The 20,000-nt window shown below is 50.7% G+C and overlaps 1 protein-coding gene across 3 annotated transcripts in view; it reads left to right on the top strand.

Annotated features, from left to right (window-relative positions):
* The window catches only part of LOC116987100 (plexin-A2-like), a 234,616-nt gene that overhangs the window by 162,826 nt on the left and 51,790 nt on the right, over positions 1–20,000 (top strand). For all 3 annotated transcript variants that reach the window (XR_004415644.1, XM_033042995.1, XM_033042996.1), the window contains 3 exons: positions 1,953–2,070; positions 11,154–11,290; positions 17,190–17,357. Coding sequence is in view for 2 of the 3 variants with exons in the window: in XM_033042995.1 (XP_032898886.1) it covers positions 1,953–2,070; positions 11,154–11,290; positions 17,190–17,357 (423 nt within the window). In the remaining variant the exon portion in view is untranslated. The remainder of the gene's footprint in view (positions 1–1,952; positions 2,071–11,153; positions 11,291–17,189; positions 17,358–20,000) is intronic.

Raw genomic sequence — 20,000 nt, 5'->3', positions numbered from 1 at the left:
TAGCCCTCTGCAGCAGGGAGGAGTTGCATGGAGTGTTCAAAGCTGTACAAATGGCACTTCATTACAATGTTAATGAGACTTGCGCTCGAGGCAATCTCTAGTTCAGTGTGTAATCCCGCAGAAAGCTGCTTCAGGGGGTTTACAAAAGAGCAGTGCCGCACTGATGTCACAATGGCCAAAAGTTGTAATATATTCTCATCAGTGGCCAGACAACATTAGCGACTGCTAAACACTCCTTAATTCTATTTCATTGGGTTGCAAGCCTCCACTCTGCCAACATGTGACTGTGCAGGCGGTGGTGAGTGGGCAAGGCCTAGGGCACGGTTTGGGCAAGGCCTAGGGCAGGATGTGGGCAAGGCCTAGGGCAGGGTGTGGGCAAGGCCTAGGGCAGGATGTGGGCAAGGCCTAGGGCAGGATGTGGGCAAGGCCTAGGGCAGGATGTGGGCAAGGCCTAGGGCAGGGTGTGGGCAAGGCCTAGGGCAGGATGTGGGCAAGGCCTAGGGCAGGGTGTGGGCAAGGCCTAGGGCAGGATGTGGGCAAGGCCTAGGGCAGGATGTGGGCAAGGCCTAGGGCAGGATGTGGGCAAGGCCTAGGGCAGGGTGTGGGCAAGGCCTAGGGCAGGGTGTGGGCAAGGCCTAGGGCACGGTTTGGGCAAGGCCTAGGGCAGGATATGGCCAAGGCCTAGGGCAGGATGTGGGCAAGGCCTAGGGCAGGGTGGAGATGATGCCACCATGATCCTAAACCCTCCACCTTGCCAACGTTGCTTGGAGACTCAGCTCACCGCAGCGGTGTCATCTACAACTTATAAATGGAGAGAGCAGAATGTGGCTGGACATAAGTCATAGAAGCAGAATTAGGCCATTCGGCCCATCAAGTCTACTCTGCCATTCATTCATTGCTGATCTATCTCTTCCGCTCAACTCCATTCTCCTGCCTTCTCCCCATAACCTCTGACACCCGCAGCTATATTTAATTGGGAGTTAGATGTGGCCCTTGTGGCTAAAGGGATCAGGGGGTATGGAGAGAAGGCAGGTACAGGATACTGAGTTGGATGATCAGCCATGATCATATTGAATGGCGGTGCAGGCTCGAAGGGCCGAATGGCCTACTCCTGCACCTATTGTCTATGTTTCTATGTTTCTAATCAAGTATCTGTCCACCTCTGCCTTAAAAATACCTACTGACTTGTACCCAAATACCCAATTTTTAGTTCATAGATACAGTGCGGAAACAGGCCCTTCAGCCCACCGAGTACGTGCCGACCAGCGATGTCCGCTCATTAACACTATTCTACATATACACCAAGCAAATTTACCTACAAACCTGCACGTCTTTGGAGTGTGGGAGGAAACCGGAGCACCCGGAGAAAACCCACGCAGGTCACGGGGAGAACGTGCAAACTCCGTACAGACAGCACCCGTAGTCGGGACCGAACCTGGGTCTCGGGCGCTGCAAGCGCTGTAAGGCAGCAGCTCTACCCGCTGCGCCACCATGCTGCCCTGTCTAAAGTACTTTTGAAAGATTGGTTTGAGAGGAGGAGACGTATTTAAATGTCACAATTCCTTGACCTGGTGTACCGTTGTTGCTTTGAATGAAGTGATGAAGATATTACAAAACGTGACTGATGTCGTTGTTTCGCGGTAATCTACTGAACCGCACCCACCGTCTCCCAGAGCCACGCTACATGTCTTCACGTTACATTTTTATCCCCCCAGTAATTGAAATGCTCTCCATGCCCATTGCTGGAGGGGACAATTTGTTACTGGTTCAGGCAGTGACGGCAGCTTAATCTGTCCCTCTCGCTGCCAACCAGCATTCATTTATTTCACTAGAAAATGTCAGTGTGTAAAATTATAAACAGCCTTGGCAGCAGATGCACACGCCAGCGCTGGAAGGTGACATATGTTCTGCTTCCGTCTTCCTAATGTGTTCTCTTTCTGTTCCTGTGGCAGGATTGTGTGTGAGATGGGAGAAGCCAGATTGGTCAAGGAATCTGGCCCCGTCCATCTGTGTGTAGGCGAGTGTAAGCCTGACTTCATGACCGAGTCTTCACAGCTGTACACCTTCGTGGTGAGTAACGGCAAGGACATCACCCACCCCAGCAAATCCTTCCACATAGACACATATGATATATCAGTGGAGAAGCTTTTCCCACTGAGAGTAGGGAAGCTTCAAACAAGGGGACATGACTTGAGAATTAAGGGACTGAAGTTTAGGGGTAACATGAGGGGGAACTTCTTTACTCAGAGAGTGGTAGCTGTGTGGAATGAGCTTCCAGTGAAGGTGGTGGAGGCAGGTTCGTTTTTATCATTTAAAAATAAATTGGATAGTTATATGGATGGGAAAGGAATGGAGGGTTATGGTCTGAGCGCAGGTATATGGGACTAGGGGAGATTATGCGTTCGGCACGGACTAGAAGGGTCGAGATGGCCTGTTTCCGTGCTGTAATTGTTATATGGTTATATGGATAGGTGACGTTTCACAGAGTGCTGGAGTAACTCAGCGGGTGCAGCAGCATCTATGGAGCTAAGTGTAGATGGTTTATGCATGCAACCTATAATGTAGCTACCTTATTACCACTAACCACGCCCAGCCATATCAGTATAACTGTGATATCCTCCCCTTGTTCCTCCCTGTTTGTTCCAGTACACCTGAAGACTAGAGGCAGTCAGTACTGGGACGTGTGTAACATGTGCCTTGATTAAAGACTCAGTAAAGGTTACAGTGTGTCAGACTCCATCCTTTACATGGTGTCAGCAAGTTAAACGCGCGCCTCCTGTTTATCGGGTTTTATTTGTCCCTAGTCCAACTAGTGTTTAATTCCCTATTTTACTTCGGAGTCACGTGAGTGACTACGTGAAGAACCCCGCCATGACGCATGCGTGTCATATCGCTTCACGCTTGCGAAACGACAGGCGGGGGTGGAGTGTTCCCCCGCAGCTGTAAGTTTGAAACGGCGACCTGCAGGTAAGTGATTTACTCTGCGGTAGTTTTTGTCCCCGCGCTGTATTTACACAGGGGGGGGGGAAGCTGGACAAAATAGTGTCCACAAGTGCTGCGAGTAAAGCTGGCTGGGGAGGACCGCGAAGTTGCGGGAGCCAGCAGCAGCTGAAGGCACAAGCCCCGTAAGGGATCAGCTGTGCCGACTTTTGGTCCCGCGCCGGCCAGAACACCACGGCCGGGCGGGAGACTATTCAAATGGGGCCGTCGACTTTTTGGACAAGTCGAAAACGGCAGGAGACGGGGTGGAACGACGTTCCCCCGTAGCGACAATTTAAACCTGGACCTGCAGGTAAGAGCTGCGGTCTTTTTGTGTTTTTACCATGCTAATTACAGGTGGAGAAACCAACGGGCTGCAACAAAGCTGGTGAGCTAGATGGGATCAGCTGTGCCCGATGTCGCCTCCGCACCGGCCAGATCCACTCCACGGCAGTAAGGACAAAGCTGGTGAGGGAGGACCGCGGAGCAGCGGGCAGCCAGCAGCAGCCAGCGGCACTCGGATCACCGATAGTGGGATCAGCTGTGCCCGATGTCGCCTCCGCACCGGCCAGATCCACGCAGCCGGGTGGAAAGGCTAGACACAAAAACAAACAAGGTCGTGGACTCAGCGGAGTCCGACTTTGAACAACCGCAGGCGGCCAGCGACCGAGAGCGCTGGAGCCGGATGGAGCGGTGTGTGGAGCATTTGCTCCAAAGTGACAGACTCCGGGAGATGGAGTCGGGTCACTGTGGGCCCTATGATAAACCCACAGCAGTACCTCTTGAAGGGCTGCACAGTGCTTCTACCTCATCAGAGGGGAGCACTGCGGGTCAGTTCTGGGCTGACCTGGAAGAGGGGTCCGCAGAAGGAAAGACAAGTGTGCAAGGGGTGCAGGAACAAGAGAACCTACTGGACTAATAAAATGGACTCCAACAAACACTACAGCCAAAGACAGCACCCCTACGCACCCACCAGCAGAACTGGTGAAAGCTCGAAGGCCCGGTATTCAAAACATGAGTCTTTTAGGCCATGGCCCAGGCCGGCCTTCTTGGAAGATGCGGGGACCTCCAACGCCAACCAAACCGAAAATCCAGACACCAGCGCAACAACAGCAGCGAAGAACCTACAAAAAGAAGTAAACCTGCCACTGGTAACTATGGAGGTAGGTGGGTCTGGTTCCCTACAAAATACAGGGAGCATGGAGGTTGGGGGGAGACTACACTCTTTTCTGAATGCATGGAGCATGTTAACAACCGATACTTACATCTTAAGCAGTATCCAGGGATATACAATAGAGTTTATACACAAGTACAGCCCTCCAGTTCAACATATACCGAACCGAATGTTCGTGCCTTCTGATAAAGAAAAATCAAAAGCGCAAGCTGAACTGGAGCGGCTTTACATAAAAGGTGTAATTGAGAAAACTCAACACGAACCATTAGAATTCGTGTCCAATATATTTATCAAAAACCAAAAAGATGGTGGTTGTCGCATCACCATAGATCTGACAAAATGGATACCTATGTTACTGCTAAACAATTAATTTCCAAAGGTTACTTCATGGCCAGCATCGATTTAAAAGATGCTTACTATTCAGTGCCTATACGAGGTGACCACAGATGTTACTTAAAAATTCAACTGGATGGGCAACTCTGGCAGTATAAAGCACTGACAAATGGGTCATCGGCCCCAGGCTGTTCACAAAAATTTTGAAACCAGCCCTAGCGTTTCTACGGAAACGTAAACACATGGTCATGGCATATTTAGCTGACATACTCATTGTGGGCAAAACTTTGGAATTGGCCAAAAAACTGTAACAGCCACAAAACAGTTATTTGAAAAACTGGGATTTATTATCCATCCAGTTAAATCTAAACTAACGCCTTCCACTACTATGGACTATTTGGGGGTTTCACCATTGACTCAGTTCACATGTCAGTGACTCTGCCTAAGGGTAAGGCTAGGGATTTAATAGAGGCTTGCATAACCTCATTGACATCAGCAAACCATCCATCAGATTGGTAGCAAAAGCAATTGGCAAATGGTGGCTGCCTTTCCAGCCACACAATTTAGACCTCTACATTACCAAAACTTACAGAGAGCAAAAATACAAGCACTCTAAATTAATGCAGGTCACTTTGACAGACCTATGAAACTACCAATCAAGCTAAAATTGAATAAAATGGTGGATAGATAACACCTGGCTGACATTGCGGAACGCTGGGCTATTTTCGTGATGGACTGCAACCACTTCATCAACATTGTGCACCGAAACGACCCTGATGCGGTCAAAGCCTCGCTCCTGCTGAACCTTACCGGTCCCGATGCATGAAACGAGCTCAGGCTTTCAACTATAATCCAGCGGTCCTGGATGACAACGACCAGGTCGTCGAGCCGGCGGAATCTGCCAACGACCCGGTATGTGTCTTACGGAAGTTTGCGGAGATTTGTGACTTGCCCTCCAACCGCATATTGGAGCGGGCTAGATTTTTCACACGGAAGCAGCAGCCTGATGAACTTGTTGAATGTTTTATCGCCGACCTGCGCTACCTTGCTCAGCGGTGCCGTTTCGAGACCATGCGTGATCAGCTCACCAGAGATATCCTGGTCACCGGCATGCTAGATCAGAAGCTACGTGCAGATCTGCTGCAGAGACCAGACCTCACCCTGACTCAAGCAATGCATGCCTGCCGCATAGCTGAAGTAGTTGCCCCGCCACATGGGCAGAGGGGATCTGACAATCGGGCTATTAATCTGACCGGTGTTGCTATGCCCCGTCGCAAACAAGGCAACTTTCACCCTACGCCGCGGCCGACTTATGCCCCTTGGGTCCCGCTTGTCAAGAAGTGTCCCAACTGCAATTATATCCACTCCATGCAGTCGCAGTGCCCAGCATTTGGCAAAGCTTGCAATTTCTGTAGGCAGATGAACCATTTTTCAGCTGCCTGTCGTTCCCGTGGGAACGTTCCCTCAGCTCCTAGACAAGTTTTAAACAACCTTCAGCAAGCTGATAGCGATTTCGATTCCCAGTCTTCTGTCGACTCTGCCCTCGACTCTGAGCCCAGCTGTTCCATGGGAGATGCCAGTGTTTACACTCTCCTTCATGGCCGATCTCTCCTTCTGTACTCATTACTGTCAACAACAAGTCCTTCAGTGCCAAACTCGACACGGGGGCGAAGGTGAATGTTATGTCAACATCCCTATTCAAACAGATAAGAAATAATGAGCTGTTGACTGCTGATCGCTCCATATTGCGTGCTTATGGGGGAGAGGAGCTAACACCTGTGGGGAGGGCCACCTTCCACTGTGTGCTGCAGAAATCATCCCGTGACCTGTCGTTTTTCATCCTTGACTGTGACTGTGTGACTCTGTTGAGCAATCAGGCTTGTCAGGATCTCGGTCTCGTGTCTTTCGACCGTACGGTCCACGAAGTGCGTGTGATGCTGAATCCACTCTCCGAGTACCCTGACCTCTTCGATGATAAGCTGGGGAAGCTGCCACTTGTATACAAGATCGCAACTGACCCATCGGTCGTACCAGTGGTCCGTGCTCCACACAGGGTGTCGTTTGCCATGAAGGGCAAGGTCGAGGCCATGCTGAAGAACATGGTTGACATGGGGGTGCTTGCAGCCGTCAACGATCCCACCGAGTGGGTCTCCACCATGGTCGCCACCATGAAGAAGGGTAAGAACGAAATACGAGTGTGCATAAACTCCAAAGATTTGAATCTGGCAATAAAACGTCCCCACTACCCTATGAGGACTGTAGAAGATGTTGCTGCCCAGGTTGGTCAGGCCACGGTGTTTTCTGTTCTCGATGCCAGGAGCTCATTCTGGCAAATACCTCTAGACAAACGCTCCTCAGACTTAACCACTTTTGGCACACCCTTCGGAAGGTTCAGATTTTTGCGGATGCCATTCGGCATAAACTCCGCTAGCGAAGTGTTTCAACGCTCCATGGAGCAACTGTTTGCTGGTCTGCCGTGTGCCATTATTGTGGATGATATCCTGGTCTATGGGAAAGATGCTGCTGAGCATGACCACCATCTCCGACGGATTCTAGACTGCGCTCGCCAGATCAACTTAAAGCTTAACCCGTCAAAATGCAGATTCCGTGTAGCTGAAGTACCCTATGTTGGCCACATCTTCATGGCCCACGGGCTGAAACCTGATCCGCAGAAGACCAACGCTATCTCTGAGATGCCTGCCCCGACAGATGTTGCCAGCCTGCAGCGTTTCCTGGGCATGGTCATCTATTTGGGGAAGTTTATCCCCGACCTCAGCGAGTTGAGCGCACCCCTGAGGCAACTGATGAAAAAAGACATTGCCTAGTCCTGGTTTCCCCACCACCAGCAGGCTTTCGACTTCCTCAAAACGAAGCTGATCAGCACGCCGACTCTCAAGTTTTTCGACCTGCAGCGTCCAATTGTGGTAACGTGTGATGCTTCCCGTTTCGGGCTAGGTGCTGCCTGCCTGCAGTTCTATGATGATGGCTCGTTGCAGCCCGTTTCTTATGCCTCGCGTACCATGACGGACACTGAGCAGCGCTATGCACAAATCGAGAAGGAGCTTCTTGCGGTTGTGTTCGCCTGCTCCAAGTTCAAGGACTTCCTTTTCGGTACCAAGTTCACCGTCGAGACGGATCATCAACCCTTGGTAACTATCCTCAATAAACCCATCCACATCGCTCCAGCCAGACTACAGCAAATGATGCTACAGCTCCAGCGGTTCGACTTTCAGATCGTTTACAAGAGGGGCACTGAGATGCATGTGGCTGACGCGCTGTCCAGGGCCCCCCGGTCATCCTGCGACAGACATCCCTACGAACAGGAGGATCTGCAGGTACTCCATGTCAACTTTGTTCCCTCTAAGCAGCTCCAGTGCCTGGTTGAGCACACTGCCAACGACCCCGACCTGCAACAGCTCGCAGCTGTCATCCAGCGGGGGTGGCCAAGCAAACGCACCTCGCTGCCTGCTGGTGTCCACCCTTTCTTTCTGGTTCGAGATGAACTAGTGCTCCGGGACGGGATCATCATCAAGGGTCACAAGGTGGTCGTCCCTGCCTCCCTGTACAACTTGTACTACAACGCTGCCCACATGGGGCATCCCGGAGCCGATGCCACTGTCTCACATACCCAAGAACAATACTATTGGCCCGGCATGGCAAAGTACATTAAGGCCCGAGTAGCCTCCTGTCCTGATTGTCAGACTCATTTACACTAAGGAAATAGGCAACGTTTCGGGCCGAAACGTTGCCTATTTCCAGAAGGGTTTCGGCCCGAAACGTTGCCTATTTCCTTAGCTCCATAGATGCTGCTGCACCATAACTCAGTGGGTCAGGCAGCATCTGTGGCGAACATGGATAGGTGACGTTTCACAGAGTGCTGGAGTAACTCAGCGGGTCAGGCAGCATCTGTGGAGAACATGGATAGGTGACGTTTCACAGAGTGCTGGAGTAACTCAGCAGGTCAGGCAGCATCTGTGGAGAACATGGATAGGTGACGTTTCACAGAGTGCTGGAGTAACTCAGCGGGTCAGGCAGCATCTGTGGAGAACATGGATAGGTGACGTTTCACAGAGTGCTGGAGTAACTCAGTGGGTCAGGCAGCATCTGTGGAGAACATGGATAGGTGACGTTTCAGGTCGGGACCCTTGCCCTTCTTGGTGGGTGGGGGGTGGGAGAGAAGGCTGGGAGAGAGGTGGTGGCAGGACAAGGACAAACCCTGGTGAGTGTGCAGACACTTTCACTTCTCCTGCGCAAAGGTGAAGGAATCTTTCCTGGTTTATCCCGGAAGGAATTTCCAGAAATGGCAAATCGCACAATTCTCATCTGGACCACGTTGTCTGCCCAGGATTTATTCTCTTTATTTAAGTAGAGCTTTATTTCTACTCTTTTGACATTGGTTTATTTATTTTCACTTCTCAACACTCACAGTGAGGGGAAGCAGACAGCTCTCTACGTTCCCGGCTCAGAGTATTTCCAGACACTCACCACTCGCTCCTCCCCAATCATCACCCCAGCTGTTTCTCTCATTCGAGCCAGAGTATTGAGTAGAGAAGGTGGGAGGTCATGTTGCAGTTGTACGAGGCTGCATTTAGAATATTGGGTTCAGTTCTGGTCCCAATGTTATGGGAAAGATGCTGTCAACGTTGGACATGTTACAGAGAAGATTTACGAGGATGTTGCCAGGACTAGAGGGTGTGAGCTACAGGGAGAGGTTGAGTAGGCTGGGTCTCTATTCCATGGAGCACAGGAGGATGAGGGTGATCTTATAGAGGTGTACAAAATCATGAGAGGAATAGATCGGGTAGAGTCTCTTGCCCAGAGTAGGGGAATCGAGGACCAGAGGACATAGGTTCAAGGTGAAGGGGAAAAGATTTAATAGGAATCTGAGGGGTAACTTTTTCACACAGGGGGTGGTGGGTGTATCCGGTGGGCGGCGTGACTCACGTCGCAGTGGCCTCTGCAGTCCGTCTGTCTTTTTATTATTTTTTGTCTCGTTTCAATGTAGTTTTTTTTTTTTTTTGACGGGGTATGTGTGTGTGTGGAGGGGGGGGGGGAACTTTAAAAATCTTTCCCCTTCACGGAGAACCCGACCTTTTCCCTGTCGGGTCTCCGTTGTCGTTGGGGCTGAGCAACGTGGAGCGGCCTCCAACCGGAACGACCTGGGGCTCCAGTCGCAGAGCTACTCACCATCGTGGAGCTGGCCGAGTTCGGAACGGGAGGAGCTGTGGTGGCCCTCGCTGTGACCCGACCCCCGGAGATACGGAGGCTCCAGCCGCAGGTCTGGTGGACAGAAACACCGGGAGCCCGCGGGTCCCTGCTGGGAGACCGCTTTTCGGGGCTTCCGCAACGGCGACTTCTCCCGCCCGAGTTGCGGGGTCGAGGAGTACCTGGAGCGGGGACACTTACCATCGCCCGGCGTGGCTTTGAATGGCTGCGGGACTTTGCTAGCGCCCGCCGGGGGCTCCAACAACAAGACCCGGAACGCGGCCTTGCATCACCCGGCGCGGCGTTAATTGCCGCGGGACAATTATCATCGCCCGCCGGGGGCTTTGACTCTGACATCGGGAGGAGAACGAGGAGAGCAGGGAAGAGATAAGTCTTTGCCTTCCATCACAGCGAGGAGGAGATTCACTGTGATGGATGTTTGTGTAAATTGTGTTGTGTCTTGGGTCTTTCTTGTGTGTATGACTGCAGAAACAACATTTCATTTGAACCTCAATGAGAATCAAATGACAAATAAAATTGTATTGTGTATTGTGTATTGTGTATGGAACGAGCTGCCAGAGGAGGTAGTTGAGGCTGGGACGATCCCAACTTTTAAGAAACAGTTAGACAGGTGGGACTAGTGTAGCTGGGACATGTTGGCCGGTGTGGGCAAGTTGGGCCGAAGGGCCTGTTTCCGTGCTGTCCCACTGTGAGTTGGGAAGAATGGGCGACCGTCTGGTAGAGCCAACTTGAATGATTCTATTTGAAATAATAATAATAATTTTAGGGCAGCAACTCTACCCGCTGCACCACCGATGGGGCTGGATCTGCCGACTATTCCAGCATGTTCCAGTTGATGTTCAAGTTGCCTTGTGTTCCAGAGTGGTGTAGACTGAGAGACGACCACTGCCGTCAGATGAAACCCCTCCTGTTTATCCTCTAGTGAACATCAGAGGCTGTTTGCTTCTGTTAGTTACACATTCAGCAAGGGAAACAGGATCTTAAATTCTCCACTTAGTTCTCGTCTCAGCTGCCCAGGGTGCTTATGGAAATTTGTTTGTTGGATTTTATTATTCAAAACGATCGTGCTTTCAGGCATTTGTGGACGGCAGCAGCCTGAACCATCTGTATAAAAGCCAGCTCGGTCTCTTCAAGTATATGCCTCAGTCAATGGCGCGGAGATGTAAAGAGGGCGAGTGATTGAAGGTATTCTGTTCAAACCATCAAAGAAATGTAGATTCCACTTATCGCCCGCGGGATGAGAAGGGAAGTAAAGTTAATAATTGTAAGCCAGAGAACTTTGATTATCTTATCAAGCATCCGATTCATCCTGAAACGATGCTGCTTATGGTATCAGTTGGGTCAAACTCGAGAGGTGATTGTTCTTTAATCACCGCTGCCTGCGTTCTCTGTGTAAGTGTCTTGTCCTATCTCTCTCCCCCCCCCCCCCCCCCCCGTACAGAAGCCGTCTCTCCAAGGCCTGGCACCCCATCGAGGCCCCGAGTCTGGGGGAACCATGGTGACCATCACTGGACAACACCTCGGTGCCGGCAGCAATGTCAACATTATGTTCGGCAACCAGACCTGCCAGTTCCACAGGTGAGGCCACGGGCGTCTGGTCCAGGGGAGATAGAAGTGAACCTCACGTAAACGCTGTTACTGCGAGGGTCAGGTCTATGGGAAAACCACCCGCGCACGCACCATGCTGAGCTAATGGAGAGTCTGAACCAGGGGACGTAGAAGATCACACCGCCATGTTACTGGGAGGGTCAGGTCCTCAGGAAGACCATCTCTGGGAGCAGGAACATCTCACTGCTCTGAGCTAACGGGAGACTCTGGTCCAGGGGAAGGGCGTCTCCGTGACCAAGTCCCTCTCACCTCGCTGAGTTAACGGGAGTCTGGTCCACAGGTGATGGGACCTCTCAGTTCAGTCCAGTTTATTGTCACGTGTACCGAGGTACAGTGAAAAGCTTTTGTTGCGTCCTAACCAGTCAGCGGAAAGACAATACATGATTACAATCGAGCCGTCCACAGTGTACAGATACAGGATAAGGGAAGGTGTCAGAAGGAACTGCAGATGCTGGTTTAAACTTGAAGAAGGGTCACGGGACAAGCAGCACCTCTGGAGAGGATGAATGGGTGACGTTTCTGGTCGAGACCCTTCTTCAGATCAATACTGTAACAGAGTCGCCGTTAGTCCACTCTAACTTCATCCATTAGCCACCAGAAGACAAGTTAATGTCACCTTCAACAGCATGAATCTACCGAAGGTTTTATTCATTGAGGTTGTCAGCTGAAATGGTCCAGATGTATCCCAGCTGACTGATGACATCACACTAGCCGAGTGAGCGGAGCCGAGGGGGAGACCAACCTCAGTGTGGGGACTGGAAGTGATCCACAGCAGAGGTCAGGAGATAGAAACATAGATACATAGAAATTAGGTGCAGGAGTAGGCCATTCGGCCCTTCGAGCCTGCACCGCCATTCAATATGATCATGGCTGATCATCCAACTCAGTATCCTGTACCTGCCTTCTCTCCATACCCCCTGATCCCTTTAGCCACAAGGGCCACATCTAACTCCCTCTTAAATATAGCCAATGAACTGGCCTCAACTACCTTCTGTGGCAGAGAGTTCCAGAGATTCACCACTCTCTGTGTAAAAAATGATTTTCTCATCTTGGTCCCAAAAGACTTCCCTCTTATCCTTAAACTGTGACCCCTAGTTCTGGACTTCCCCAACATCGGGAATAATCTTCCTGCATCTAGCCTGTCCAACCCCTTAAGAATTGTGTAAGTTTCTATAAGATCCCCCCTCAATCTTCTGAATTCTAGTGAGTACAAGCCGAGACTGGGCTGACAGAGGGGAGGGGAGGGGAGGGGAGGTTGAAAGGCACGCAGGAGGATGGAGAAAGGGAGTTAAATGTGGCCAATGTGCATCTGTGCAGGGATTTGGAGATCAGCCCGCGTGGGTGGGGGAAGGGAGGAGAGGAGACATTGGTAAACAATGTGAAACTAGGGGGTGTGGAGAAGCAGAGAGACAGAGTGTGTGTGAACAGCAAACCTCGAGACCTGCGCTGAGGAGGAGAAGCGATCTGGTGACATATGGGCCGTTGATCATAGCCAGGAGTGGGGTCATAAGTGATAGGAACGGAATTAGGCCATTCGGCCCATCAAGTCTACTCTGCCATTCACTCCTGGCTGATCTATCTCTCCCTCCTAACCCCATTCTCCTGCCTTCTCCCCATAACCTCTGACACGCGTACTAATCAAGAATCTATCTATCTCTGCCTTAAAAATATCCACTGACTTGTGGCCTCCACAGCCGTCGGTGGCAAAGAATTCCACAGATTCACCACCCTCTGACTCAAGAAATTCCTCCTCATCTCCTTCCTAAAGGAATGTCCTTTAATTCTGAAACTGTGACCTCTGGTCCTAGACTCTCCCACTAGTGGAAACATCCTCTCCACATCCACTCTATCCAGGACTTTCACTATTCGGTGAGTTTCACTGAGGTCCCCCCTCATTCTTCTAAACTCCAGCGAGTTCAGGCCCATCATTGTAAGGATGTTGGCTTTGGCCTATCTCCAGTATCCTGCGCATGTTGTGATATTCCCAGAAGAATATTACATTTGGCTGCTCGTGACAATGTTTACTATAACCCCTGCACACTGTTGTATAAGTGAGTTACCAGTTGTTCACTGTGAAATATTAAACCCAGAGCATCTACAACATCCTTGTGTTGGTTCTGAATAAACCCCGCACTGTGTTGTTGAGAGGCTTGATGCCACAGGATGAAGGAATGTCAGTACTTGGTGTGGTTAGCACCCGTGACGTAAGAGGGAGTTAGTTTAGGTTTAGTTTAAGGAGACAGCGCAGAAACAGGCCCTTCGGCCCACTGAGACCGCACCGACCAGCGATCCCCGCACACTAACACTATCCTACACACACACCAGGGACAATGTTACATTTTTTACCAACCCAATTAACCTACAAACCTGCACGTCTTTGGAGTGTGGGAGGAAACCGAAGATCTCGGATAAAAACCCACGCAGGTCACGGGGAGAACGTGCAAACTCCGTACAGACAGCACCCGTAGGCGGGATGGAACCCGGGTCTCTGGCGCTGTGAGGCAGCAGCTCTACCCGCTGCACCACCGTGCTGTTACACTGCCCCTTTATTGACCAGGAGGATTTATGAAGGAAAGGTTTGGTCTGAGTGGAGGCACAAGTTGTCAATAAACTTAATGCAGGAAGGATCCGTATTCCATTAAAAATAATGCAGTTTGATTTCTGTCTGGAAGCCACTGGCTGGAAGGATTTAATGAGATCTAACTAATTACTGCCTGCTATTTCTAGACTCTTCAAATGAACAAAGTTGAACAGAATAGAATCACATGAAACCAGTTGTGACGGGCGTATAATAACGGGCGCAGAAATACAGAGGCCGTGGAGAAGCTGAGACAATGATGGGACCCAACCAGGGCAAGGTTACTGCAACATCCTTAATCCCACACCACGAATAGTGAAAGGCCTGGACTGAGTGGATGTGGAGACGATGTTTCCACTAGTGGGAGAGTCTAGGACTAGAGGTCACAGCCTCAGAATTAAAGGACGCACTTTTAGGAAGGAGATGAGGAGGAATTTCTTTAGTCAGAGGGTGGTGAATCTGTGGAATTCTTTGCCACAGACAGTGGTGGAGGCCAAGTCAGTGGATGTTTTTAAGGCAGAGATCGATAGATTCTTGATTAGTACGGGTGTCAGAGGTCATGGGGAAAAGGCAGGAGAATAGGGTTAGGAGAGATAGATCAGCCATGATTGAATGGCGGAGTAGACTTGATGGGCCGAATGGACGAATTCTGTTTCGATATAGTAGGCCATTCGGCCCTTCAATCCAGCACCACCATTCAATGTGATCACAGCTGATCATCCACAATCAGTACCCCGTTCCTGCTTTCTCCCCATATCCCTTGATCCCTAAGAGCTAAATCTAACTCTTGAAAACATCCAATGAATTGGCCTCCACTGCCTTCTGTGGCAGAGAATTCCACAGATTCACAGCTCTCTGGGTGAAGAAGTTTTCCCTATATATTCCTTATACTTATTCCTAAAATAAGTTTGTAAGGCTGTGACATGACTTCCTAAAGGACCTGTCCCACTTATGCGACTTTTTCAGCGACTGCCGGCACCCGTCATAGGTCGTTGCAGGTCGCCAAAAATTATCAACATGTTGAAAATCCAGCAATGACCAGAAAGACGCTACGACTCTTTGGGCGACTGAGGAGACGACTCATAACCATACAGGTGACACCCTGGTGACATGTTGCGGGGTACATGAAGACTCTACGGTCATGAGTAGTCGCCCAAAGAGTCGTACCTTGTTCTGGTCACTGCTGGATTTTCAACATGTTGAACATTTTCAGCGACCTGTAACGACCTATGACGGGTGCCGGCAGTCGCTGAAAAAGTTGCGTAAGTGGGACAGGCCCATAACTCTTACACTGATGTGAAAAACACCAACATTTCAGAGACTGAGACTGTGCTGGATGGAACATTCGGAACGGATTCTGGATTCGGGATTCAGGGTTGCTCAGTTTATCAAAGTGTGTCACCAGATTTAATCTCCGACCTTCTGGATCCAAGAACGAGCATAATCGTACTATTAAACTGTTCTGCTTAATATTGCCTTGATTTGTCACTGTAATGGTTTCAAATAATTTGTGAAATAAATCCTGATTTAGGTTGAAGGATTATCCTGGTCATTGCTAATCTTGTTATAGTTAAGCGCTGGTGGAATTGTAAGCTCATTACCAGAGTGAAAGCGGAACGATTGTTACTGTGTCGTTAACAATGGCCAATGTTGTTGTACAAAGAGCAGCAATGAAGTGGATGAGAAGATGATCCCTCTCTGCTGAAAGCAAATGTGTAGCAAGGAACTGCTGATGCTGGTTTCAACCCGAGATAGACACAAAAAGCTGGAGTAACTCAACGGGTCAGACAGCATTACAGAGTCATAATGATACAGTGTGGAAACAGGCCCTTCAGCCCAACTTGCCCACATGTCCCAGCTACACCAGTCCCACCTGCCTGTGTTTAGTCCATATCCCTCCAAACCTGTCCTATCCATGTGCCTGTCTAACTGTTTCTTAAACGATGGGATCGTCCCAGCCTCAACTACCTCCTCTGGCAGCTCGTTCCATACACCCACTAGTGTGAAAAAGTTGCCCCTCAGATTCCTATTAAATCGTTTCCCCTTCACCTTGAATCTATATCCTCTGGTCCTCGATTCCCCAACTCTGGGCAAGAGATTCTGTGCATCTACCCGATCTATTCCTCTCATGATTTTATACACCTCTATAAGATCACCCTCATCCTCCTGCGCTCCAAGGAATAGAGACCCAGCCTACTCAACCTCTCCCTGTAGCTCACACCCTCTAGTCCTGGCAACATCCTCATAAATCTTCTCTGTATCCTTTCCAGCTTGACAACATCTTATTCTACAACATGGTGCCCAGAAGTTACCTATCCATGTTTTCCACAGATGCTGCCTGACCCGCTGAGTTACTCCAGCACTCTGTGAAACGTCACCTATCCATGTTCTCCACAGATGCTGCCTGACCCGCTGAGTTACTCCAGCACTCTGTGAAACGTCACCTATCCATGTTCTCCACAGATGCTGCCTGACCCGCTGAGTTACTCCAGCACTCTGTGAAACGTCACCTATCCATGTTCTCCACAGATGCTGCCTGACCCGCTGAGTTACTCCAGCACTCTGTGCCTGTCTTTGGTAAAAGGAAATGATCTGCGAACAACTGTCTTCGAGATTAAATGGCTTCTGTCGTCCAGGAACAAACTCCCACACGGCCCTTTCATTTTGCAGTGAACATTGTCTCATCTCAGTACTTATGGACCATTGGAAACATTGTACAAAAGTCCTCTAATAATCCACATCAAAAACATCCTGCAGCTAATTGGCACCATTGATTTGCTGATCAATGTGAATGCTGTACTGCATCAGGTCTGGAGAGGTCTGCTCGTGAGTGGGCAGGAACTGTGCCCAGAGATGATGGAGTGGGAGGTGGAGGCATGTTTAACCCTCTCACTGCCAGAGATGAGATCTTGCAAGAAACAAAGAACTGCAGATGCTGGTTTACACAAAAGGACACAGAGTGCTGGAGTAACTCAGCGGGTCAGGCAGCATCTGTGGAGAACATAGATAGGTGACGTTTCACAGAGTGCTGGAGTAACTCAGCTGAGCGGTCCTGAACTACTATCTACCTCATTGGTGACCCTCGGACTATCCTTGATCGGACTTTGCTGGCTTTACCTTGCGCTAAACGTTATTCCTTTATCATGTATCTACACTGTGGACGGCTCGATTGTAAACATGTATTGTCTTTCCGCTGACTGGTTAGCGCGCAACAAAAGCTTTTCACTGTACCTGAGTTAAACTGAGTGCCAGTGTTGTTTCTCACGTGCACGTCTCTGCTGTGTTTCCCAGGCGCTCCGTGTCTGAGATTGTGTGCGTGTCCATGCCGTCTGTACACGGTCCCGGCGTGGTACGTGTTTCTGTCAGCGTGGACCGCGCGCTGCTGGAGCAGAGCATGAACTTCGAGTTCATCGATGACCCGACCGTGTTGTGGATCGAACCGGAGTGGAGCATCGCCAGGTACGTGTACACCGCTACACACGTGTACACCGCTACACACGTGTACACCGCTACACACACACGTGTACACCGCTACACACGTGTACACCGCTACACACACACGTGTACACCGCTACACACACGTGTACACCGCTACACACACACGTGTATACCGCTACACACGTGTACACCGCTACACATACACGTGTACACCGCTACACACGTGTACACCGCTACACACACACGTGTACGCCGCTACACACGTGTACACCGCTACACACACACGTGTACACCGCTACACAGGTGTACACCACTACACACACACGTGTACACCGCTACACACGTGTACACCGCTACACACACACGTGTACACCACTACGCACGTGTACACCGCTACACACACACGTGTACACCGCTACACACGTGTACACTGCTACACACACACGTGTACACCGCTACACACGTGCACACCGCTACACACACACGTGTACACCGCTACACACGTGTACACCGCTACACACACACGTGTACACCGCTACACAAGTGTACACTGCTACACACGTGTACACTGCTACACACGTGTACACAGCTACACACACACGTGTACACTGCTACACACACGTGTACACTGCTACACAAGTGTACACAGCTACACACACGTGTACACTGCTACACACACGTGTACACTGCTACACAAGTGTACACCGCTACACACACGTGTACACCGCTACACACGTGTACACCTCTACACACGTGTAAACCTCTACACACGTGTACACCGCTGCACACACACGTGTACACCGCTACACACGTGTACACCGCTACACACGTGTACACCGCTACACATGTGTACTCCGCTCCACACACGTTTACACCGCATCACACACGTGTACGCCACTACATACATGTGTACACCGTTCCACACACGTGTACACTGCTACACACTTGTGTACACCGTTCCACATGCAAGCTTGACCCCTCCACACACATTAACCCCATCACATGTGTGCGTTACCCCTCCACATGTGTGTTAAACGCCTGCCACATGCCGGCGTAATCCCACCAAACGCCCGCTAACCTCGCCTTCAGCCTGTGTTAGAATCCTCTACCCTGGGTCAAAGACTAACATTCACCATCTTGTTCCCCTGAATCTGGCATCACCTTCACCATGGACAAGGCGGGCCACATAGTGACACAGCGTGGAAACAGGCCCTTCAGCCCAACTTGCCCCATGCCAGCCAACATGCCCCATCTACACTAGTCCCACCTGCCCACAGACCAACATGCCCCATCTACACTAGTCCCAACTTGCCCACGCCATCCAACATGCCCCATCTACACTAGTCCCACCTGCCCACAGAACAACATGCCCCATCTACACTAGTCCCACCTGGCCACAGGCCAACATGCCCCATCTACACTAGTCCCACCTGCCCACAGAACAACATGCCCCATCTACACTAGTCCCACCTGCCCACAGAACAACATGCCCCATCTACACTAGTCCCACCTGGCCACAGGCCAACATGCCCCATCTACACTAGTCCCACCTGCCCACAGAACAACATGCCCCATCTACACTAGTCCCACCTGGCCACAGGCCAACATGCCCCATCTACACTAGTCCCACCTGCCCACAGACCAACATGCCCCATCTACACTAGTCCCACCTGCCCACAGAACAACATGCCCCATCTACACTAGTCCCACCTGCCCACGCCAGCCAACATGCCCCATCTACACTAGTTCCACCTGGCCACAGGCCAACATGCCCCATCTACACTAGTCCCACCTGCCCACGCCAGCCAACATGCCCCATCTACACTAGTCCCACCTGGCCACAGACCAACATGCCCCATCTACACTAGTCCCACCTGCCCACAGACCAACATGCCCCATCTACACTAGTCCCACCTGCCCACAGGCCAACATGCCCCATCTACACTAGTCCCACCTGCCCACAGACCAACATGCCCCATCTACACTAGTCCCACCTGTCCACAGACCAACATGCCCCAACTACACTAGTCCCACCTGGCCACAGGCCAATATGCCCCATCTACACTAGTCCCACCTGGCCACAGGCCAACATGCCCCATCTACACTAGTCCCACCTGCCCACAGGCTAACATGCCCCATCTACACTAATCCCACCTGCCCACAGACCAACATGCCCCATCTACACTAGTCCCACCTGCCCACAGGCTAACATGCCCCATCTACACTAGTCCCACCTGCCCACAGACCAACATGCCCCATCTACACTAGTCCCACCTGCCCACAGACCAACATGCCCCATCTACACTAGTCCCATCTGCCCACATTTGGCCTATATCCCTCCAAACCTGTCCCATCCACGTACCTGCCCAAGTTTATTTAAATGTTGCGATGGTCCCTTCCTCAACTACATCCTCCGGCAGCTCGTTCCATACACCCACCCACCACCCTTGTGTGAACGAGTTGCCCCTCAGGTTCCTATCATACCTTTCCCCTGTCACGGTAAACCTATGTCCTCAGGTCCTCGATTCCCCTGTCCTGCGCTGTACAACATCATGACTCTGATGTTACCCATGTGGTTGATCATAACGTCATAAGTGATAGGAGCAGAATTAGGCCATTCGGCCCATCAAGTTTACTCCACCATTCAATCATGGCTGATCTATC

Source organism: Amblyraja radiata, chromosome 24 (assembly GCF_010909765.2).
Source record: "Amblyraja radiata isolate CabotCenter1 chromosome 24, sAmbRad1.1.pri, whole genome shotgun sequence".
NCBI lineage: Eukaryota > Metazoa > Chordata > Chondrichthyes > Rajiformes > Rajidae > Amblyraja > Amblyraja radiata.
The sequence above is the reverse complement of the archived record's forward strand: the minus strand, read 5'-3'. Positions and strand labels throughout refer to the sequence as shown.